This window comes from Lethenteron reissneri, chromosome 42 (genome assembly GCF_015708825.2).
Source record: "Lethenteron reissneri isolate LAM-NWPU_2019-01 chromosome 42, ASM1570882v1, whole genome shotgun sequence".
In the NCBI taxonomy this organism is placed as follows: domain Eukaryota; kingdom Metazoa; phylum Chordata; class Hyperoartia; order Petromyzontiformes; family Petromyzontidae; genus Lethenteron; species Lethenteron reissneri.
Window position 1 is genome coordinate 3,823,878 of NC_083820.1, and position 25,537 is coordinate 3,849,414.

The 25,537-nt window shown below is 44.8% G+C and overlaps 1 protein-coding gene across 1 annotated transcript in view; it reads left to right on the forward strand.

Annotated features, from left to right (window-relative positions):
• Positions 1–23,445, forward strand: part of MED23 (mediator complex subunit 23) — a 37,281-nt gene extending 13,836 nt beyond the window's left edge. The window contains 20 exon segments of the mRNA XM_061568935.1: positions 597–800; positions 2,074–2,217; positions 2,966–3,111; positions 4,327–4,572; positions 5,275–5,417; positions 5,818–5,992; positions 6,520–6,683; positions 8,316–8,446; positions 9,449–9,654; positions 10,226–10,406; positions 11,446–11,616; positions 12,001–12,217; positions 12,792–13,016; positions 14,047–14,162; positions 14,164–14,213; positions 14,991–15,063; positions 16,716–16,930; positions 18,449–18,569; positions 20,992–21,123; positions 22,471–23,445. Of these exon segments, the coding sequence (XP_061424919.1) occupies positions 597–800; positions 2,074–2,217; positions 2,966–3,111; positions 4,327–4,572; positions 5,275–5,417; positions 5,818–5,992; positions 6,520–6,683; positions 8,316–8,446; positions 9,449–9,654; positions 10,226–10,406; positions 11,446–11,616; positions 12,001–12,217; positions 12,792–13,016; positions 14,047–14,162; positions 14,164–14,213; positions 14,991–15,063; positions 16,716–16,930; positions 18,449–18,569; positions 20,992–21,123; positions 22,471–22,731 (3,321 nt within the window). The 3' untranslated portion in view covers positions 22,732–23,445.
• The last annotated feature ends 2,092 nt before the right edge of the window (positions 23,446–25,537 follow it).

A 25,537-nucleotide genomic window follows, 5' to 3' on the forward strand; every position in this document is an offset into this window, starting at 1 on the left:
TTTTTCTGGTAACAAAACTGAAACCTGTTTACAAGGATTCATGTCTGCATTAACCACAATACTTGCAGTCAAAATGCAAAAAAATGTATCATAGTGTGTCTTTTGTTTGCATTTTTACTGCAAGTATTGTGGTTAATGCAGACATGAATCCTTGTAAAAGGGTTCGTTTTGTTGCCAGAAAAAAGGGGAAAACCCCTATTATTACTTCGTATCTCTTTACACACATATTTAGGCTGTCACCCAAGTTGTTCGAAATGGGTTTGAAGCTTCAGTGATGGGAAGATAAAATGATAAAGTTACAGTTTAGATTAATGATTATGGAACTTCAGGGCTCTTACGGTAATGTCACTCCCATATATTGTGATACGTCATGCATGCAGTTATGTCATGGGAGTGTTTCGTCTAGCTCTCACGGGTAATTAGTTTTTTCTCAACAAATTTACAAACTCGCATCAAAAAGCCTCATACACATAGTCTCGGTGGTTATCACACCACATGAGCCAAGCATTTTTGGCTTCCCGCTTTGGGTTGCATTTTCATTTCAACGGCGTGCCGATGTTCTGAGCCGGGTCTGATCCGTGAACCGTCCCTTTCAGCAAAAGCAACGCTGCCCAGTGCTGGAAGACCAGCTGGTGGACCTGGTGGTGGTCGCTATGGAACGCTCGGAGACCGAGGAGGACCACCTGGACGACGGAGGCGCCAGCCAGCTGCTGTGGCAGCACCTGTCCAGCCAGCTCATCTTCTTTGTGCTCTTCCAGTTCGCAAGCTTCCCACACATGGTGCTCTCCCTCCACCAGAAGGTGCAGTGGCATTGTGTGTCACAATGCAAACTGGGCTTGTAAAGCGTCTGCATATTTCTGTGCCTCACGATGCCCTTAGACGGGGGACGCGAAGCTTCTTTCTTTGGAAGAGAGCAGGTGGCAGAACAGAGTCCTCTTTGGATTGTAGATTTGTGTGTTTGTGTACGTGTGTGTCTGTGGGGAGCGGTAGTGCAACGGTTAGCGTGTTGCGTTATGAATCCAGTGACCCGAGTTCAATGCCCACTCACGACCATCACCAGTGACGATTATCTGTCTCGGTCATGGGCCTCCCCTAGGTCAATTCAGCCTCAAATTAGTATTTCTTGCTATGTGTAAACATTTGACACTGGGGAAGTAAAGGCAGCCAGGTGTGGTGCTGACCACCCACCTTGTGTGCTGTACTGGCCTTCATAGGTGCTCACTTACAGGACCTGTCCCAATAGTCTGTGTAAGCTATATGGGGGATCTTTGTCTTTGAGTACCTGTTGTGGTATGCGCATTTGTAAGACAAATCCTTTTGTGCTTGCATGTGCAAAGCAGTGATGTGGTTCTTGTACTTGGCTGTGATAACCTTCACCCAGGTTTCATTCACGTCACGCACGAAGCCCGCTGCCCCAATCCTCCTTTTGGTTAACTCAGACTGAAATGAGTACCTGTGTATGTGCATGAATGTCAGCACTGAAGAGACAGCAGCAACTGGGCATGGTGATCTTCACGCCATTCTCTTTGTCATGGCTACTTATAATAGCTGCTCACCAACAGATTTTTTTCCTCGACAGTGTAGAAGACTATGTATATTTAGGTTGCAATTCAGCAAAGTACATACATGGAGCATTTCGAGTTGATATACTTTAATATCACTCAATAGACACAAAGTTATTGGCACAAATTAACCGCAATACATTGCTCATCTCATCAGGGAGCATAAACCATCACGCAAACTTCTTGAAGCAGCTTTTGGCGAGCCATCGAACAAAGACAGCCACTGCATCGCGTACTTTCAGATGTGCTTTTGCAGCCGTCTGGAACGCTCTTCCTTCCGATACTAGAAAGTCTGGAGCTATTCACTTTTAAATCTAGATTGAAAACTGATTTCTTTAGAACTGCTTTTTGAGTTAAATTTATCCTTCCCCCACCTCCATTTAGCATGATTGGCTACGTATGGTGCAAAAGAAGTTCAACATACATACAATACACCTTATATAACACGGCCACATGTTTCATCTGGTTACATTGTACATGTTTGTGTTGTATTTGTGTCTATTCCGTGTAGTTGGCTGGCCGTGGTTTGATCAAGGGCAGGGACCACCTCATGTGGGTGCTTCTGCAGTTCATCTCGGGCAGCATCCAGAAGAACGCTCTTGCCGACTTCCTCCCCGTCATGAAGCTCTTCGATCTCCTGTACCCTGAGAAGGAGGTGGGGTCCTGCTGCTGAAATTGCCTTGCTTTTGGTAGTCGTCTCATATTCGTGTCCCATTCATCCACGAAAGACTCGCCAAGTTCCGAGAGATAATTTTTTCTGAATGAATCTGCTTTTGGGAAGTTTGGCCAAATTCTTTGTTGAGTGCTGTCCATGTTGAAGGCAAGTGTATAAACCCTCACGTTCGGGGGATGACACTTGATGTACACACAGTTGGGTTAGGAACCCACTCTTTGTACTGCTATCTACTCGCACTGCTCTCTTGCAACCCAGTACGTTTGGGAGTTTCACAACTTTGCATGATCTACCTGCCGTTGGTGCCAGAGTGCTTGATTACAAGTGTGTGTGTGCAACATCATGCCTCGTTTCCCATAACTGTGTACCTGGAAAGCTCGCTGAGTCTCAAGACTTTCTTTTTTCAGGAAGATTTTAGTTAATGTTCGACGAGTCTGTATTTTTCCCTGTCAGAGGAAACCAGAATTAAAGGGAGTAAAAGGAAAGTAGTTAAACTTAAAAGTTTGCACATGCAGGTCATGAACCTACTTGCTGTATTGCCTCCTGTATTCTGACCAACTTGCACACCAGCAGTTCTGGTAATGAAATCTGTGTTGTCCATCAGCCTTTCATCCATGTTACTGGATTACACGTGTTCATCACAGTGCCTGAAATGATACGGTGAAAATCAATGTTTGAAATGTAGTTGTTACGTCATTCAATTTGTGAAAGGCAGTGTTGCCCTGTGCAGTGCATACCAGTGCCGGACATCAGCAAGCCCCAGTCGACGCACGCCTTTGCCATGACCTGCATCTGGATTCACCTCAACAAGAAAGCGCAAAGCGACAACTCCAAGCTGCAGATCCCCATCCCTCACTCCCTCAAGCTGCACCACGAGTAAGGGCACTGCCATCGCCCTGAATTCCCCACGATCGCTCCGCGAGCCAGACACCCACGGAAGCTGGATCGGGAACACCGCCTCCGCTATTCTTGGAGTTCTCCTTAGATTTCAAGGCTGGGGTCCGCATCCGGGCGATCCGTTTGCGCGAACAAATGGCTCTCGTAGTCGCACAAATGAGTCGCCTGCAACTGCTTTATCCGCATCTGAGCGAGCAGTTGCGCAACAAGGGGCATGTCTGGTGTGGCTAATGTATGTGCCTGGCCCATGCCCTTTATAGCAAACCTCCACCCCCGGCCCTTTTTAAATGCTTTATATTAAGTTCACTTGCTTGCGCGCTTACGACTGTGCAAATCTTTTGGTCGTTTTTTAACCCACTTCCCATGATCCAATGGAGCTGACAATTTGCACACAGACTCGTTGTGCGTGACAATTTCTTTTCGTGAAATTTTTTTTCAAAAATTTTACACTTTTTAGGTAATTTTTTTTTATATTTAATTACCAATTGCTTAATGGTGGCAGGCAATCATCTGACCCATAGGTGGCAGCCATCTCAAGCCAGAGGACGAGAGGACTCTAGCCGCCCGTTTCAAAGACCAATTTAGGCTAGCTTGTGGCCCATTGAACACGCATATAAAGGATTTATAGTGAAAAACTTTGTTTTTACGGGTTAATTTTTTGCTGGTTAGCTCCACCCTCCACCCATGGTCAGGATTCTTCCAAATCGATCATAGTTTGCGAATATGCACGTTCAGCTTTGTCGTAAGGTCGAGTAAGGGCTAATTTTAATTTGGAAGAAAGCACAGACATGCAGCATTAATAATGACCTATGTATGACATCCCATTGGTAATGCCTTTGCACCGTGCTAATCACAATGAGTGGCGTGCCAGTCGAGGGACAAAGTGCAGTAATGCACCTAATTAAAAATGCTATGGCTGGTGCAGTCGAGCAAGGCTTCAAGTCACTCATTCAATGTAGCTTTGTTAATAGATTCTAGTTTAAAAAAAAAAAATCTCCCCATCGCTGGACAGTGACAGTCAAGTAAACTCAATTTTAGTTTTGCTTAAATACGTGGCACCTTCCTGCCACAAATTTGCCACTCAAAACACCATCACATTAATACTCGTAAACATAAACTCGAAAATCCTATACAATGAGAAAATCGACCTTGTGCTGTATAAAGAGCTGAGTATTTTACACGTGCACACCACAGTTTCCTGCAGCAGAGCCTGCGCAACAAGACACTGACGATGACCGATTACAAGATCGCTCTGCTGTGCAACGCCTTCTCCACCAACTCGGAGTACTTCCCGCTGCCCATGGGCGTGCTGGTGGAGACCATCTACGGCAATGGCAAGTCCACGATCCCGCTGCCCGGCACGAGCTGCATTGCGTCGGGCTCCACGTCGCCACTGCCTATGAACCTGCTCGACTCGCTCACCGTCCACGCCAAGATGAGGTGTGACCTAACCCCCCCCTGCTTCCCGCTCTCGTAACCTTTCCACTCGACTCACGGCCACGTTTTATTGCCGACCAAATATGTATGTGTGTGTACGTTGAACTTCTTTCACACCGTACATAGCCAACCGTGCTCATTGGAGGTGTGGGGGAAGCACAACAAACTAAATACAAAAAGCAGTTATAAATAAATGAGTTTTTTGTATATATTTAAAAGTGCGTATTTCCCGGTTGCTTCCTAATATCGGAAAGAAGAGCGTTCCAGACAGCCGCGGAAGCGCTTCTGAAAGCTCGCAATGCAGTGACCGTCTTTGTTCAATGGTTAGCCAAAATACCGCTGCAGCGAGGATGACCGGAATCCACGTGATGGTTTATGCTCCTTTACGAGAATACATCATAAGGTCGTGCTCATTGCACGTAAAGTGCTTTCCACAGATGGACCGTAATGCCTTGCTGATCTCATTTTCATGGCGTCTCTTGTGTATTTGCTGACTTTCATGTTCTGTATTGTTTATCACCTCTAAGGAGATGTTTACGTATTATTCACATACATTGTAAATAATCAATGATTAATTGCACAAATCAATGCATACATTGGGAGCATACTTAATTTGTGAATCGTCATGTGCTTGGTATCTACAAACTGAACAACGGTTTGATTAGTTTTGGGGTTGTCTCTTGCTGGTACCCATCGCTGTCGCAGCTTGATCCACAGCATCGCCACCCGTGTCATCAAGCTCGCGCACGCCAAGTCCACCATCGCTCTGGCTCCGGCCCTCGTGGAGACCTACAGCCGCTTGCTGGTCTACATGGAGATCGAGTCTCTGGGCATCAAAGGCTTCATCAGTAAGCTCTTGCCAGATCTGAGTCTTTGACCACGTGTTATTGTGTTTAGGGATTGGGCTGCACAACTATGTTGGATCTGGCAGAAGGAAGCAAGCAATGATGGTTTACGATGGCATCACTGGCATTGGCTGTCTTTATATTTGACTCTAGCTTACACACACAAAAATGTGCGTGACATTTATCGTCCAAATTATGTGATAAGTCAAATCATTAACAGAAGTCCTATGATACTGATGTTGTCATTGTGTTTATGCTCTGGAGAACAGGAGATCGATGATTGATGCTCGTTTGCCGGGTTGATAACATTCGTCGTGATTTCTTATTAAACAGAGTAGACCGCGTAAGGGGTGCTATCATCCGCGTTGTCATTGATGTGGACCAATGCCTTACTGTGGGACAGGCCAGCTGCTGCCCAATGTGTTCAAATCACACGCCTGGGGCATCCTGCACACGCTGCTGGAGATGTTCAGCTATCGCATGCACCACATCCAGCCGCACTACCGTGTGCAGCTGCTCAGCCACCTGCACTCGCTCGCAGCCGTGCCGCAGACCAACCAGAACCAGCTGCATCTCTGGTACGATACGATTTTCTATTGCAGGTCTTTTCATGATCCATCAACATTATCCACAATTCTCACCTCGATTAATCCAAACACTGCATTACAGGCATCCTCTGCCAAGGCTCGGCTAAATGGTGCTTGAATTTGTTCTAGATTTGAAGCTTTCGTGATTGCAAGGATTCAAACTCTTAGGTTTTTTCGGTAAAGTCACGTAGGTAAGAAATAATAAAAATGAAATAATAATAAATTAAAATAAATCAATTACATCACGACGTTTCGGAGGCAACACAAGCTTCCTTCATCAGGTGTAAAAAGGCACAGCAAAATAACTGGCTACACCTGATGAAGGAAGCTTGCGTTGCCTCCGAAACGTGATTTAATTGATTTATTTTCATTTATTATTTTATTTACATTATTTTTTAACTACGTGACTTTACCGAAAAAAACCTAAGAGCTTGAATTTGTGTTCGTATTCGAGCGGTTTGGTGTGTTGAGCTCTCTTATCGCTTCTCCCGTTCTGCTGTACTTGTGCCTGACGGCAGCGTTGAGAGCACAGCGCTACGTCTCATATCAGGGCTGGGCAGCTCCGAGGTGCAGCCTCAGCTGTCGCGATTCCTCAACGACCCCAAGCAGCTGCTCTCCACCGAGTCGGAGGAGTTGAACAGAGCTCTCATCCTGACTCTTGCGAGAGCCACGCACGTGACGGGTACCACCGCCGAAGCACTCGCCTCCACATTTGCACGCACTCAATGTCATTGGAGGGCTTGCATGGACGGCAGTCGACCAGCTTGGCAGACACCACTTATATTTTTACTGTATACAGCTGCGGTGGTGAGATGTTAACTACCTCGCCTGGTATACAGGAGGTTATGGGTTTGATCCCAACCCTGTACACCATTATATTCATTTGGAGTTTGCTTGTTTTCCCCGTAGTCGCGTGGAGTTTTCTCCGGTTTTTCCCTCCACATTTAGAAACATGCTTTTAGATTATTTGGCTGCTATGAATTTCTACAATGGTAAGCCACTTTGTTGAGCTTTCATTTGTGGCCTGGTTGCTTCTGAAAAAGGGCTATGGAGCTCAGTGGGCCTCACCTGGTAAAATACATAAAATAGTTTAATTTGTGCTCTTTCTTTCCTTGCATGGGTTGGCCGCTGAAACTTCCTTCATCTCTCTTGGTATCATGACTGCTGGTATCATGACTGCTTAGTATTTAACTCCTTCAGGCCATTTCTTAGAATCCGTGGTTTTTAGAAAACGTAATCTGCTATTGTTACTGTCATCATGATCCAACCTTCATTTACTTTTCCATTTGCTGGCCTCTTACATTTTTTACTTTAAGCCCTCTGCTTAGCACGTTACAATATAATTCGATTTCTGTCATTATTAGCATTGTTAGTGCTTTTATGTTGTATTCGATGTGAGATTTTAAACTGATTACAACCACATGGACTCAACATTGTAAATGATTAACAAATATGATATTGCTGTACAATATGCTCAATAGGTGAGACTGAAACTATGGTTACGTTTGGTTGTAGCGGTCAGCAGTGGACGGTCCTTTTCATGTGCATTGAAGGGATTGTTTTCGTTTTTCAAAAAACATTTCTCTCATAGATGTTATCCGAGGAACAGCCAATAGCCAGGTAGAATATTCACTTAAATAAGGATTTCTTATTGAATAGCAGTGTTTATTTTGTAATTGTTGATACTAAAATAAGTAAATATTTTACAAATGTGTAAAATATTTATTTTTGCTGTCAAAGATCAAGCAACTATATAAAATGCATTGCAAATTAGTTGTTTGCACTTCATTTTTGCTTATGAAATTTAATCAAACTTTGCAACAAAGGACAAACTGCAAAGTTTAAATTTGTCAAAGATGATAAAGCAAGAAAGCTAATAATAGCTTACACCATATGAGAATATATATGATATATATTCAGTGTTATCTGATGAAGGCAATGGAATAGCATTTCTTCAGTGTATTTTTATTGGAAATCAAAATCAGAATCTTTATACCGGAGGAATCCGATGGGCTATGGAACTCTTTTTCACAGATGTCCAGTAGGGGTGGGCGGGTCAGCAAGTTACAACAACAAACAATACAAAGAACGACAGGAGTAAATATTGAGAAAAAGTTTGGGAGGTACGGCTAATTTTGTTGATAACTACAAAGTTGGAAGGAACCGGTCAAGCATTGTCATGGTGTTGAAAATGTATCACCATCGAAACAACATTCAGAGGCAGGCCTTTTGCAATTGACATGGTAATAAAATGTACCGAATGAGTTAATTTTCATTTAATTGAAGTGCAAATTCTGATGTTGTTTCCCTCCAGAGAAACACATCCTCTCAAGTTCAGAGTCTGTGTCTGGGACCTGGTGCAAGGACATTCTACAGGCCATTATGACCCTGACGCCACACAACTGGGCATCACACACACTCAGCTGCTTCCCTCCTCCCCTCCAGGTCATCACCATTGCTTTCCTCTCCAGTTCAACAAGTTCACTCATCGTGACGTAAACCAATAATCCTGTGCTTAGGAGGCAATACCTGGTGCATTTCCCAAGTCCACCTGTGCTGCTAAGTACCCATGTAATGGTTGTATATCGAGTAGATTCATGAACCTGTATGCGTGCAACTCATATGTGTGGTTTTGCTCCCGCATGGTAAATGCTCCTTGACAATTAATTAGCCAAATGTGCCATTGCAGGACCCTTGTGCTGAAAATGGGGTCCCGATCCGCTGGTTGAAATGTTACATTTGTATGGCAATAATTGCTGCTGCGTAGAACATCCCACTGCTGGCTTAGGGCCACTAATGGAGTTGAGTAATGAGGCACTTTGACCCGACTTACATTCATACATTTGTAAGTGTGTATGTTGAACTTCTTTCACACCGTATGAAGCCAGCCATGCTAAACGGGAGGTGCGGGGGTATGAACAAACTAAACACAAAAAGCAGTCGCTGTCAGCAATTTAAATAACAATTATGTATGACCTGTACGACATGATTTTAACAATGTCATTGTGTCTTCCTGCTGTTTACAGATTAGCCACTCAAAAGTCAGTGATTCTAATTTAAAGCTTTCGTGACTGCAGGGATTCATCTTCTTGGTTCTTTCGGTAAAGTCACATAGAAGGGAAGTAATAAAATAATAAAAATTAAACATATTTTATTATGTTTTATTTTTATTATAAAATATAAAATAATAATAATAAAACATTTTATTATGTTTTATTTTTATTATTTTATTACTTCCCTTCTACGTGGCTTTACCGAAAGAACCAAGAAGATCAGCGATTCTATGCGAATAATGGACTGGGTTTTCCCCCCACCCAACCTTCTGACCGGCAGTTTTAACGGGAGCAACCTTCCGATCGCGAGCCCTGCGCCTTCACCACGGCGCCGCCCCCGTGCTCCCCGTCGGGGGAATGATCTTGTGTAATTTGTGTCCGTGCCCTCCCACAGGCATTCTTCAAGCAGAACTCGGTGCCGCAGGAGAACCGCGTGAATCTCAAGAAGAACGTGGAGGAGGAGTACCGCAAGTGGAAGGCCATGACGAGTGAGAACGATCTCGTCAACCACTTCACGGCGCCCGGCTCCTCCCCGCTCTTCCTCTGCCTCCTCTGGAAGATGCTTCTGGAGTCGGACCACATCCGCCTGGTCACGTACAAGTGAGCAATGCGCTCGCCCTGTTTGGGTGCCCCCTCTGAGTCACCCGTGCGCAAAGAGGGGGGAAGACTCGATTCACAAGCACACGGCTTCCGTTTTGTTGACGCGCGCCTCGGTTGTGCGTCCCCCCAGGCTGTCTTAGCTCTTGCTTAGAACATCCAGCAACACGGAAACGTTCGTTAATTGACCTTGCTTTGCTGATGGGATTGAGAAAAGTAAAAACTAGTAAAGGGTTTTTTTTTTCTGAAATAAAAGTCACTTGTAAAATGCCCATTGTTCGGTGAAACATTCCTTTACAGAAAGACCCAAAGAATATGAATTCATGTTCCTCCTGTCTGCATGTCTATGTTTACATAGCTAAATCTATTTGCATCTTTTGGACGAGGCAAGCTGTCTAATTGGGGAGGGGGGTGTGTTCAATAATCTCAGGTTAACTTTTAATCAGAGCATTTACGATTCCACTTACCTTAAACGTCTGTGCAACCAACCGTGAGAATGTCATTGCTACTTTGTGGTGCACGGTGCCTATTGCTGACAGCGTCGTTCTTGTTGTTGGTGTTGTCGTACGGGCAGGGTGCTGGAGAGGATCGGAGCGCGTGCCCTCGCCGCTCACGTGCGAATGTTCGCAGACTTCCTTGTCTACGAGTTCTCCACGTCCGTGGGCGGGCAGCAGGTCAACCGTTGGATCGAGATCCTCAACGACATGGTGTGGAAGTACAACATTGTCACCCTTGACCGCCTCGTCCTCTGCCTGGTAAGAGCTCAAGAGGGCCGGTGATGGGCACACCCTATCACACTTGAGTGACCGTTTAAAGGAATACACAATCCAATTATTTTTTCTTCATTATTGACAACTTGCAGCTCAGCACACGGCATATGCCTGCGCAGCGCGACTCACGACCTCCTCTTAATATCAAGATCCAGGATGGTCATGTCTATGCGCCGCTTCTCGGTGGCAGCCCTAACAGTCTGGAACGATATCCCTCTGCACATTCGCAGCATCACCTCAATCGCCTCCTTCAAGAGAGACTTAAAAACTCACCTCTACAATCATGCTTTCGAGCGACTCTAAGCTTGGCTCCGCGCCTCTGAGTTGCGGCCACTACGTCTGCAAATTTGCGCGCGTTACAAATTGAACTATTATTATTAATTATGAGTGGCTGTTGTCATGTAGGTGTGTCCTCTAGGTTTTGTGTCCCAGGATCTCTGACAAGTATGAAGCTTTATCAATAAGCAAGATAATTTTAGAATATAGTCTATAGAGTCCAGTGATGTTACTGAAACATATAGGAGTCGTGTGGTAGTGACATCAATAGTGTTTTATAATGGCATGACTAACCAAAATATAAACATCTCGGAGTATGCAGATGATGCAGGTTTATTCGCGCTGACATTGGCTGGTTCGCTGCAGCTATTTGTAAGTCTTAGGTATCGATTTAAAGCTTTCGTGACTGCAGGGATTCATCTTCTTGGTTCTTTCGGTAAAGTCACGTAGAAGGAAATAATAAAATAAAGTAAATACAACATTATTTAATTATGTTTTATTTTTATTATTTCCTTCTACGTGACTTTACCGAAAGAACCAAGAAGAAGTCTTAGGTACTTGGACTATACATTGGAGCCTTCAGGTGATCTAAGAAAAACTCAGTCGATGGCAAGGGAATGGTTGTTATTTATAGTTATTATTTATGCCAGATAATGGTAACCAGTTCATTCGCGGCATCTTACTTTTTATCAACGACCATGGCCGATCCGCCAATAAAACGACCGCTTCCTCTCACCAACCGACACAGGCGCTGCGCTGCCACGAGGGGAACGAGGCACAGGTGTGCTTCTTCATCATCCAGCTCCTGCTGCTCAAGCCCAGCGACTTCCGTAATCGCGTCAACGACTTCGTCAAGGAGAACTCGCCTGAGCACTGGCTCCAGAACGACTGGCACGCCAAGCACATGAGCTACCACAAGGTGGCGTTTGTGCGTTTTGATGGGGCTTGGCGGGACTTTTTATTAGTGGGTTTACGGTTTGTGCACCGCGCTACAAATCCAATAGTTGCGTTCGATCCAGACCGTGGATAATATCGGTGCCAAGTGGTATCCGACCCTGTTATTGGGTCCTCCCGTAGGTTGAATCATCCATAACACGAGTTGCTAGTTTGGTGCATAAACCCGAGTACTGGGGATACGAGGCTAACTGGGTGTGATGCTGCTGACAGTATATTTTTGGAGAATTTTTTTTTATCCAAATAATTCAAATGCGTGTCTCATAATTCGTACTGCTGCCGTGTGATAACGATGGCAACCCCTAGGCTCACACGGCGCCCTCTTTCACCTCTCACCGTGCGGTTCTAGAAATACCCAGAAAAGCTGTACTTCGAAGGCCTGGCAGAGCAGGTGAACCCACCCGTGGCTATGCAGCCACAGTACCTGCCCATCTACTTTGGCAACGTTTGCCTGCGGTTTCTCCCCGTCTTCGACATCGTCATCCACCGCTTCCTGGAGCTGCCGCCCGTCGCAAAGTCCCTCGAGACGCTTCTCGACCACCTTGGCGGCCTCTACAAGTTTCACGGTGACACGGGTTTCCAGCTGAAGCGGAGGGGATTTTAGGGCTTGTAGATAAGCAATAGTATTAATAATGATGACAAATTGTCCCTCCGCTCAAATGAGCATTGGCCACTGTTCGCCTCCATTGGTCGTTTAGAGCCAGTGGTGAAATTTTCACATTGTGGTACTTGTTTTTATCAAATTGGTACGTATATTATCAACCCCCGGATAAATTACTGACTGGGCGACCTTTATTTGAACTCAAATCCTCCTGTGAGTTGAGTGCTCCTGTTGAGCCCTGCAGCCAGATAATGATACTAGCCATTATCCGGCAAAGCCTCGCTGACTACCAACATTATTTTTAAAGGGGATCCTTCTTTGCAATTTTTTGGCTGGTTTCTATCTACTGATGTACATATCAACTGCCACGTTGCCATGGATACATATTGCTTTAATATTCTATATCTAAGCAACACAGTACCAGATAGATGTTTGCGTCGTGTCTTCCTTTCAACAATAAATGGTTTATTGTGCATGCCCCATACATTGTTTTTGCTTGCACGCTGACCAGTGTGTGCCCTTGGCTCTCGATCCCACAGATCGTCCCATCACGTACCTCTACAACACCTTCCACTACTACGAGCGCAAGCTGCGGGAGCAGCCGAGCCTGAAGCGCAAGCTGGTGCAGACGGTGCTCGGCTCGCAGAAGGATAACCGCCCGCAGGGCTGGTGCCTGAGCGAGATGTACCTCAACTCCCGTCGGGAGGGATCGTGGACGCCCGATGACTCCTACTACTGCAAGCTCATGGCGCGGCTCGTAGACAATATCCTTGCCGCCCGTAGTGGGATCTTATGGAAATAAATTGTGTTTCCCTTCACTGGCGTAAAAATGCCACTTGCAAAGCTGATAAACTAAACTTAAACTAAACTTTTGTTTTATTTAAGCATGTACGGCCCACTGAGCTATATATAGCTCTCTTTGTCAGAAGCGACCTGGCCACAAACGATAGCCCACCAAAGTGGCTTATCGTGTGGAAATGTATTACAGTCAAATACTGTAAACGCATGTTGATTTTAAATGTGAAGGGAAAAACCGGAGGACCCGGAGAAAAATCCACGCGACCACAGGGAGGACATGCAAACTCCAAATATGCAGCAGGTGTCAGGGTGGGGATTGAACCCACAACCTCCGGTATACCAGGCAAGGTAGTTAACATCTCGGCACCGCAGCACTCTCTAATTTTGCATTTACCTTGTGGCGCACGGACAGCTGTGACTGGGGGGGGGGGGGGTCCCTGCTTGAGTAGACTGCAGGGGGGCATTGGAATGGTACAGATGAGATGCAATGTAAGGTCTATTCAGTTGCTAAGGCATTTAAGCACCCTAGAAATGCAAATCCTTAGTCTTGTCTGATTTTTATTTGTCTAGCTCCCATAGGCATATTTAGTTTTTCTGAAGCATCGAGGTCATTTATAAATGTATTAAATAGCTAGGTGGCACTGTGCAATGCTTAACCTGTGATTGTAATCCGCAAGTTCAAACCGTGATTTGGGGTCAACTCGTCCCTTTGGGGTTGTCAAAATGAGTACCTCTTATTGACTAATCTACAACAGGTTTTATGTAGTGTAATTGGTCTCCCATAGGAATGTGGAATATCCACCATTATTTCAGAGCCCCCCATCAGTGAGGAGCACCGTTGCACACTTGTATCAGTAAGATCACACTTTGAGTTAAGTTTATAAACAAGTTAGAACCCTCCGAGTTACCCATTGTCACAGTGCGTTCTTCAGAATGCTTGAACAGGCAGTTGTCAAACTCGCGTACAAGGTGCACCTCTTTAACCACGCGCCGCACCGATGGCCGGCAAATCCCCGGGCCCGTTCCCGAACTGCGACTGGCGCTTCAACGAGTTTCCGAACCCTGCTGCGCATGCGCTGCACGTCACCTGCGTGGAACTCATGGCTCTCGCCGGTCCCGGCCAAGGACGTGGGCAACGCCCTCGTCAATGTCGTGCTCAAGAGGTGGGTCACTAGCAGGGGCGGCGGAGGTGGCCGGTGGGCCAGGCCTCTTGGCCCGGAGGGAGGAACCCACGTGCGCGTCGGGGGCGCCGAGCCAGCTCCGCCGAGCTGCCGAGTTATTCGATGAACAGCGTTCGGATTCGTTGATGCGATCGCATCTTGAGATGCTTTGTAAAAGTTTGAAACATGCCGGGAGGCTGGTGGTTAGTGAGATTGTCTGGTGCATATGTAGCTACCGCAGCTATTGCAGATGGTGGGGTCTGAACAATAGCCTCTTGACCCCTCCTCCCAACTTACAATTCTTGTGGATGATGAGAGAGAAGCCAAGGGACTAAGTTTTATGAGTAATAAGCATGCAGTACTTTTAACACATACATTTTAATATAACTCGAGCATACACAATAGAGTTACTGCTCTAATTCGCTATAACTTAAACTCTATAAAGAATATATGAAAAATATAATTAAATGGTGAATTTATTTAATGCAGGAAATGGTGACTTGGTTGAGCCTCTTTTGTCACTACCACTTGGGTACTTGGTTTAACCACAAGATTGCTGAAACTTGGATTTGAACACAAGCCCGTCAGTGGTGTTACGAGGGCATTAGCTCCCCGAGTTACCCAACCATGGGGTTATGGTCCTAGATGGTTTAAAAGCCAAAATCATTACAGCCACACAACATCCACAACAACTCTGAGGATTTGTTTTATTCTATATGTACAATTTACGGATGGTTTGCTGTTATTGAAGACACATTGTTGTTGGCGTGCTGTGTGCAGCCAGCCGTTGGTGCCCAGGGAAAACATCACAGCGTGGATGAATGCCATTGGCCTCGTCATCACAGCTTTGCCGGTTCGTTTGGGGCGTACGGAGTGTGTTGGGTATAACGCAGGGTCATACACGGTTTGACGTTGACATACAGTTGCATAGAGTAGACTGAATAGTTTTGGATTCTTGTGCAATATTTAACAGGTTGAGCAAACTAAAAAGATGCTTTGATTTAAAGCTTTCGTGACTGCAGGGATTCATCGTCTTGGTTCTTTCGGTAAAGTCACGTAGAAGGGAAGTAATAAAATAATAAAAATAAAACATAATAAAATAATTCTCACGACGTTTCGGCCACAACGCAAGCAGCCGTCCTCAGGTGAAACCAGGTCTGTCGAATTCAGACGCTGTCACCTTCAGACGCTGTCGCCTCGACAGACCTGGTTTTTCAGACGCTGTCGCCTTCAGACGCTGTCGCCTCGACAGACCTGGTTTCACCTGAGGACGGCTGCTTGCGTTGTGGCCGAAACTGTCGTGAGAATTATTTATTATGCTTTATTTTTATTATTTTATTACTTCCCTTCTACGTGACTTTACCGAAAGAACCAAGAAGATAAAAAGATGCTATTTTGGCCAACTGGGTCTTAGTCTTTCAGCCATTTGACCAAGGGTGAATACCTTAGCTGTGCTCGAAAACATTACATTTTGCAAGATATTACAAATTGTGTTTATGGCTGGGTGGCTCTTCTTTATGCCTAACAATCTAAAGGTCTTGAGATCCAATACCTGGCAGCATAACTCTTGTTCACTTTCCACAAAGTGGTACACATTTTGTTTCCCCCCGGAAATACAAATGGGGACTCGCTTTAACCTCTGACCAGGTTTTAAACTCGCAGCCTTCCGATGGAAAGTCAAGTGCGCTATAACCACAGCATCAACTGGCCGGACTGTGAAATCTTTTTTTTGTGTATAACCAGGTGAGATCTTAACAGACGAGGATAGTCTAAATTTCCAAAAGTGACCTGGGGCATTAGTCTGCCAGTTGGGTGATGATTGCCATGAATAATCCCAATTGAGTAATTCACGGGCATTCGATTTTTTTTTTATTTGGCTCACGACGCCAACACGCAATGGCCTATACTTGCGAATACCGTCAGAGGATGTATGTACGTGTTTATTTTTAACTTCTTTTGCACCGTACGTAGCCAACAGTGCTAATCGGATGTGCGGGATCTTTCAACGTGCACTGAAAAACAGACGGCACGTAATACGGTTAAGACAGCTGCAGGGTGGCTCCTGGATTCCAACCGCGAACCTCTCCAACAAGCAGCAAACTACCGCAAGGCCATGTCAATGCCTTTCTTTTTGGGGCTTGTGTTAGGACCTTTAGTCCGAGTTAGGCTAATACTTTTTTACTATTTTGTAGTTTACCAGGTAAGGCCCACTGAGCTATATAGCTCTTTTTCAGAAGTGACCTGGCCACAAATGATAGCTCAATGAAGTGGCATATCATGTGGAAAGTTATAGCAGCCAAATACTCTCAACGTATGTTTCTAAATGTGGAGGGGAAAACCGGAGGACCCAGAGAAAAATCCACACAACCACGGGAAAGAGACATGCAAACTCCAGATATACAGGTGTAGGGAGTCAGAATCAAACCCACGACCTCCTGCATACCGGGCGAGGCAGTTCAAATCTCGACACCACCGCCACCTTCCCCCCGACGTGACGGTGTGCAGGAGCCGTACTGGATGGTGCTGAATGACCGCGTGGTCGGGGTGATGAACAGCCCCCTCCTGGCGCACGAGTCCGAGTGGGTCGGCTTCCCGTTCCAGCTGTTTGACTTCACGTCCTGCCACCAGGCCTACGGCGAGATGTACTGCAGCTACGTGCTGGCCCTGGCGCATGCCGTGTGGCACCACTCCAGCATTGGGCAGCTTACGCTCATACCCAGGTCCGTCATTTGCCTGCCGAGCCGTGCACGTGTCTTTTTGTTAGTGAACGTGTATTTGCACGTGTTTGCATGTAATATATACGGTTTGTTAAAGGAACACATTCCTGCGGAGGGAGCTGGTAGGAACGTTGGGTTGCTCGGTCAATGGCCAGGGTCAACGGCGGCGTGGTGTATTCCGCAAATATGCCCGACTGTGAGGGCGGGCACAAGCCGGCGTGAGTAGGTTAAACGTTGAGTTTTTCAGGGCACCATGGGGTGACCAGCCTCTCCCTCCCCACCCAGCCCCTCCCCACCCTCCCCTCCCCACCCAGCCCCACCCTCCCCTCCCCATCCAGCCCCACCCAGCCCCACCCTCCCCACTCAGCCCCTCCCCTCCCCACCCAGCCCCTCCCTGCACGACGGACACAATAATCCCCTGTGGGCTGGTGTAACCAGGAGGCTAAATATATTGACAATGGTAGTGTAGTGGTTAGCGCATCGCACTATGAACCCAGCAACCTGAGTTCAATTCCTGCTCACAGCAATTATCTGCGACGAATATTTTAACCGTTCCCTCCCCCAGGTCGACTCAGCCTTAAATGAGTATTGGGGTGCGGTGTGTAAAACAGCACTAGGGAGACAAAGGTAACCGAGCAGTGTGGTGCTGGCCACTCACCCCCTCGTGTGTCGTGCCGGCCTTCATACGTATGTCCCAACAGTCTGTTCACCCTAGGTAAACTCAGTCTTAAATGAGTAACCTTATGAAAATGACCCTGGGTTGTAAGATATGGCAAAGTGTGAAGCTACGTATGCCATTCCCTCTGCGCCATGCTGCTCATAGGTGATCACTGAGCCATTTGTTTAGCCTGCATGTTTCATAGGTTATGTTGATTTGTGTATGTATGTGTCATGTTGCTTTGGGATTCATTGTTTATCTTGTAATATGTGTTTGCATCCAATCTACTGTATGTCCACTTTAACTTTAATTCAAAATTTATGTATAATCTTTACATCTGCAAATGCTATTCATTTTGACACTCCCATCGCATTACGTTTCACTTTTAATTAACGAAAAGCTGGAAGATTAAACTATAACCGAGTCGCACATTTTGAGTCCAATTTCAAAAGAATACATTATTAACATTTCTTACAATCCTGGTGGCAATAATTACATTTCTGTCGAATTTCCCTTTTTTTTTTAAAGCCTTTCCCAGTATCCATCCATTTCCCCATTAGTGCCTTTTTAATGCCCTTCTGTAGCACCCATCTTGCAAAGTGCTATATCTGGCCCATAATAACGCTCCATAATAACATACCTGCTGTCTAGCATCAGACATCCATTTACGTGCGAAAGGCAGTTATCCCGAACGTCATACAGCCAATTATGCTCTTCCTTTTTTAACAGCAGCCGGTGGCACCTGGGAAATTACTTGCGAGCGTGAGTGGCTTTATTATACATTTGCCGTTAGGCAGCTGCAAGGGGGCAATAGTGGTGACCTGAGTAAGACATTTGCGGTGGTGGAATATGGACTGTGGCAGGTTTCTGAAGGAGGTGGTGAAACCGCTGGTGAAAACCGAGGTGCAACTGCTCTACGTTTACCACCTGGTTGGGCCATTCCTCTTGCGTTTCCTCCAGGAGCGAACACGTTGCATGCTGGAGGTAAGCAGAGATAATTTAATTCATGAGCACACAGCCACAGCTCTACAACAATGCCAATTTAGGCAACACTTTCAGAGGATGTTGCCTATCTTGCATGGTGAGGACCGGGTGGTGTTCAAGCCAATGTGTGTTGGTACTTGTCTACGAGTGGCCAAGAGACATTGGTGGAATTCCCATAGGCCGATTGTCATCTTACTTTAATTTACCTAAGAGAGCGTGACGGCGTCCGATTCTTTGAAAAAGGTTTTATTGTTATCATACACTTGGGCTCTGTATTTCCTGGGTTGGTCTACGTAAGTTTTAAACTTCTTTGATCAGAAAAATAATTAAAAAGTGCATGGTGGGAGCAAGCACTTTTGTTATGTCATGAGTGAGAGAGATGAATTAGCAGCTTTAATTTTACTCAATTGCCATGAATCGATATTGCTTTACAAAAATTAAAGAGCATTTATTTTTGTAGGCGGCATATTCCTTGAATTTCACAAACCTACGATTAGCACGGTTGGCTACATACGGTGCGAAAGAAGTTCTGCAGACATACATTACAAATACATGTATTAATTCTCCAGGAAAGCCCCTCTAGAATCTTTAAAAATATCTTCAGGTGTGTTCCTAAATTGGGATAACTGGCCAAATGCTTCTGTGGATGATTGGCTTTTCACGTGGGAGGAAACTGGAGTATCTAGAAAACCCATTTTTACGTGCGAGGATTCTACTCAAGAGTTCCCACAGATTAGTTCATGAACCGACTGGCTGTCCTGCCATGTTCTGCCATCTCCTGGCTGTAGATTTGAAGCTTTCGTGACTGCAAGGATTCATACTCTTAGTTCTTTCGGTAAAGTCACGTAGATAAAAAATGAAATTAAAATTAATAAAAAAATAAACAATAAAATCACGACGTTTCGGAGGCAACACAAGTCTCCGTCATCAGGTGGGACCGTCACAGCCAGATTTGCTGCATCTTGATGTCAGATTTGCTGCATCTTGATGCATCTTGATGCAGCAAATCTGGCTGTGACGGTCCCACCTGATGACGGAGACTTGTGTTGCCTCCGAAACGTCGTGATTTTAATGTTTTATTTTTTATTAATTTTAATTTCATTTTTTACCTACGTGACTTTACCGAAAGAACTAAGAGTATCTCATGGCTGCTTTACAGCCTGGAGGAAGGCTTATTAGTCTCACTGGGTGGGTGTCCTGTAAAAAATAGGAAGATTAACTTAGAAGTAATCCATTTTAATAGGATGAGTAGTTTTCTACTTTCCAATGCAGAATTGTTTCCATTTAATGGCCACCCCTGGTGCCATATGATGATGATTTACGTGGTTTTTTTGTATAGCTTTAGCTTCAATCTTTGTTATTAGATTAAATCCTTCAAGAGTAGATTTTTTTTTGTCAATTTACAACAAATATATCTTAAATGCATTATTCAACAAAATATAAAATTATTTTTTATCCATCATTAATTTATCAAACAACTTTTATTCAAATCAACGGTGCATGTTCGAATAGAAATAAATGATAAATTCAACATTTGCGTGATCCACCCAATGCCACCATGTTCGAGTTGAAGGTTCGATTCTCGCTGCTGCCTGGTAACAAACATGGCAATTGCCTAAATGTACTGCATGATACAGTTTGGCATTTCACATTAAGAGCTTTTTAAATTACTTGAAAGTGCAAGCCTCACCTGTTGAAGCCCATGTGCATTGAAATACAAGGAAATGGTTCTTACAAAATACAAGATAAGGCCAGATGTACATTGGTAGGAGAGAACCACTTTTCATTGCTTAATGACTACAGCATGCAAATGTATAATATATACCTATAAAGACATTACTATGGTTTATTATTTGGGGATATTGGCAAAGGGCACAGCATCATTGCTGCTACCGAGACACAAGTGCAGATCGTGAATTATAGGAGAATTATTTTCTGGTACAATTTGTAAAGATCAGTACAAGCGATGCATTTAAATCAGGATTTTTTTTATTTTCAATCTCTCATGGGTGCTGCAGAGGTTAGATCGCTCTGCTCATAATCAGAATCTGCGAGTTCAATCCCAATGGGAGTCAGCTCTCTCAGTCAACCCTTGGAATTGACAATTCGAGTAACCACTGAAATTAAATGGCTGTCCTATATACTGGACCATGCCAGAGGAATAAGGAATTTCCACCACTGGCTTAGAGCCATCAACAGAGATCAGCACTATCCCAATGCTTGTGTGAGTAAGAGGACAACTTTACTTTTGGCTTGACACACTGGCATTCAGAATATAACACTGAGTTAAACAAATTATCCAATTGCAAAAACATTTTGAGTGTGTGTGCACATTTCATGCCATGGAAAACTGTTCTCTGGGTACATTTAGAAGTGCGCTTTTTTTGGTTGTTCCCTTTTCCCTCTACGCATCCCGTGCCAGATTGCGGTGGAGTTTTACGAGATGCTGCAAGCGGTCGACCAAAACTGTAAACACATGGGTCACATGGACCCCATCTGCGACTTCCTCTACCATGTCAAGTACATGTTTACCGGCGACAGTGTAAAAGACTCGGTGAGTGGTTCCAAAAGGAAAACCGGCGTGCATTGCTGTCTTGGTAAAACGCACGAGGACTCGTGTGAATACTGTAAAACTCCGCTTTTACTCGTAAAGGTACAAATACTCGACTCTGTAGATCCATGAGAACACGGGTATGCATGTAGGCGAGTGGAAGGTGTAACGCTATACAGGCGGCTTCTTTTGAACTGCTTAAGAAAGGTTTGGTGTGGTATTAGTCGTTTTACAATGCCTGGAATCGTCCATGAAATGTAATTCTTACTCGCAATGCGTGCATCGCATTCTGTGAGCGAGAATGAACTACTTTACCTACTATAATCACCCAGGAATGTTTGTCCTTAATGCTCGTGACGTCACCCCACATCGACCAGCCTCCCTCATTAATAATCATGAGCAGGTGACGTCACTCCACATTGAACAGTCCCCTTCATTAATAAATAATCATTATAAAGTGATGTCCTCCAAATGGACACCCCCCCCCCCCATTCATAATAACTAGTGGGCTGACGTCACTCCACATGGGGGGGCCGAGGCGCCTCCTCCTCCCCCCTCCTCGGCGTCAACTCACAACCCTCACTACAAAGGCAGAACCCTCACGTCACGCGATCTCCGTAACGCTACTGAGACATAGAAGTAAAAAGAACGTCCTGATGAACAAGGAATTATAACCTTAAAATGAAATAACTCTGTCACCGTGCCCTTACAAATTGCACACGAATTGATGCAATGAATATCACGTCGCAGTCTGCTTTTCGCTTGCAAGTTACAGATTTACTGCAATACACCCGTCCTTGGACTGGCAAAAGGCTAATAAATGTATATTCACGGAAGGAAAAAAACTTGTGCAAATGAGACATGAACTACGATAACGCAAACAAGATGATACAATTAAAAAAACACAATTATTGAATTGAGACTTTAGTAATGACAATTAATCACATTTCTGCGGGTGTGAATCATTACATACTTATGCAGCTTGTATTGCAATAACATCAGCTCTTAATATCCTGGTAACAGCTCATTGTGACTAAAGTTAGCATTGTATGATATAAAGTTTACACCATATCACATGCGGTCGGCATCACAAGACATGCTCTATATCATCATCATAATAATTTCCCACCTCCAATTAGCACGGTTAGCTTCGTACGGGGCGAAAGAAGTTCAACGTGTACACGCATCCATCATGCGAGTTCTGTATCGCATGACGGAAGGTGGGTGTGTTACTCGACTTAATCTCGGGACCGAACGCCGCAAGGCCCGTAACCCGCACGACCCAACGTGCGGGGTGCGCACGTGCGAGCCGCCGACTGACCGTTGCGCCGTCCTGCTGCGCCGGTGCAGGTGGAGAAAATCATCTGCACGCTGCGGCCCGCGCTGCAGCTCCGCCTGCGCTTCGTCACGCACATCAGCAAGGTGGACCCGTCGTCGGCGGCGGCGGCCTCCGCTGCGACGGCAGGCGGCGGAGGTGGAGCGGGCGGTGGGGGTGCCGCACATTCGGCCACAGGTGGAGGCGGCGGCGGTGGCGGCAGCAGCAGCGCATCGCCGGCCGCTTCCCACTCCGGCGCTTCTACCGGCGCAGTGGCTATGGTCACGGTTCAGTGAAACCAATCGTTAAGAGCTGACGAAGGAAGGCGCGCGAACCGACTAACGAGTGCCACTCGTCTTGTAGGCACCGTGGCCTTGCAGGCGTGTGGCCTGTACGGATTTCCACCCGCGTCCCACTGTGAATTGTCACGATTATGGGTCACGGTTTGATTTGAGAGTCAATTATTTCTTTTTTAAGTTTGTGGTGAATGTAGCACCTCTGGTAGCTGCAGGAGTCCCTTAATTATATGTGACATATGAATAAAAAACTAGTCTTGCACGCAATTAAATTGTACTTGTGAAAACATTTTTAATTATGAACATGCATTTGTTACGTAAAAATTAGGCTATTCAAATGAGTTTACTTCTGATGCATTCATACATGCATTGCTTATAAGAATAAATTATTACCATTAAAATTATACATTAATGTAACAGGACAAAATGTGAAGGCTCAAATTAAGCAAATAATTGTTTTTTTAATCCCGTGATTTTTGTGGGAGTAAGGTCAAATTAATTATTACAGTTTGTTCCTCACTGTCCAACACAACTTTGAAACTTTGTTAAGAAGAAAAAAATTACTTGGAAGTAACAAAACAAGTTAATTATGTGTTGCACTCGAGCAACATTGTAACATCACTGAATTCCAATTAAACACATCATGAGTGATATCTCTAGAGCACTATAATGCCCTGCCTTAAAGTAAATTGAAAGTATTTTGTCATGTTGAGACACGAAACTTCTAGAATCTTGCTGAGCTTGGCCACGTTTTGTTCCCACGAATCACACGGTCTCACCTACTTTCATTAATGTGTCATACCCTCCTACACCTCTCCTCTGTCCACACATACCATCCACTCCCTACGTCTCCCTTCTATAGCCAAGGGAGACCTCTTTAGAGTGTTTTATGTATGTATATTGAACTTCTTTCGCACCATACGTAGTCAACCACGTTAATCGGAGTTGCTGGTCAAAAGGTAAAAGGCCCAAACTTTGCAAATCCCACACCAACGAATCGTACGCTAGTCCAACCATGAACCCACTCTAGTAAACCTGATTAGCTCTAACCTGAGCTCCAGTTTTGGGACTTTGCCTGGCCCCATCTGCACGTTCACTTCTCTCTTTTGGAATTTGCATCGCACCATGACTAAGTAGGGATCGAGGCAAGGTAGGATAGTGGTGGTCATGAAGCAACGTTTTTTTTACTTTACCATGAATTGTAATGTAGAGGTAGGTTAACAAAAATAGCTGTGTGTAAAATAAGTTTTTGTTTTTTCAGTTTAGTTAATGAACACGGTTCAGTGAGCGAGGCAAGAGATGTTGCAGTCTCACTTGTGTCCCAATTGCTTCTGGGGTTGGCACAAGGAGCAGGTGTCCGTTCACCAGTGCTCTTACAAAAAAAAGAGTTATTCCCCCCCCCCCCCCCCCGAGATGGAAATCAGACTTAGAATCAGTCTGGCACATAGCACACATGAAATGTTACAGATTACGTTTTTTGCAGTTACGGCATGGTTCTCGAATGCGTATTCAGGTTTCACCATGTGTTGTTACAACCTAAAATCATGGAGATTTATACATTGTACCTGGAAATGAGGCATACTCCCATATTGTCTAATTTTGCTTGAATAGTTTTTAAGTTAGCCAAACCCTATGTGTCCATGTTTGTAGAGCTCGTCATTATCTTTTTAAAAAGCGGACTCGTGGGCTTGCAGAAATTCTCGGTGGACTGAAGAGAGATGATCCACTTTTGTATTGGGTCGCTTTGGAAATGGTACGTATGTATATTGAATTTCTTTGCCAACGTACCTTGCCAACTGCTCATCGGAGGTGTGGGGGAAGGACAACAAACTAAACACGAAGCAGTTTTAACATCATACTCATGATCATGATTGTAGTCATGATGTTAATGGTCCAGCCTGCGACACCAGTGTTTACGAAGCCAGATTTAAATAATGAATGTAAAATTTGTATTGTGTCCCCTACTCAAAGGATCAGTAGAGCAGCATGTTTTTATTTAGTCTGCGTGTATTTGAGAAATGCACACAGGATATCAAAAGCCACGACTAGGTATATGTAATGTACAGAATCTAAATCTTGTGGGTTATACTGGTAGGAAGCACCTGGTTCCACCAGCCCACAGGGGATTATTGTGTCCGTCCGTCGTGCATCCAAAAATGGGAGGGGAGGGTGGGGAGGGGCTGGGTATGGAGGGTGGGGCTGGGTGGGGAGGGGCTGATCACCCCGTGGTGTCCTTATAAAACTCAACGTTTAACATACTCACGCCGGCTTGTGCCCGCCCTCACATATTTGCGGAATACACCACGCCGCCGTTGACCCTGGCCATTGACCGAGCAGCCCAACGTTCCTACCAGTTCCCTCCGCATGAATGTGTTATTTTGTATGGATGAATGCATAATGCTATGCCACCCAATGAAATGTTGCATACATTAAAAAACTACTGCTGAACACTTATTTGAACACATGTCAAAATGTATTTGTCATTGCTGTGATCTTTGGTTTCATGTACAATAACAGAAAGTGAGCATTTTTTACTCGGCAGTAGTGATAATATCTTTGACATGTAATTTGTGTTTGCCTAAACGTATTAACACTAGTGTTTTATTTGTATAACGTGAATATGTGTAGGAAGGGTGTAGCGATTCATTGATTCATTAAAGTCTATTCTTATTCAAGACGTGCATCGAATTGTGCATGTAATAATTGGTTTCAGATTCTTTTATGTCGTTTTTTTAATCCCCTTAGATTCACAAGTTTTTTTACTTCTATAGATTACACATTAACTACAAGAGCAGAAAAGTTACGA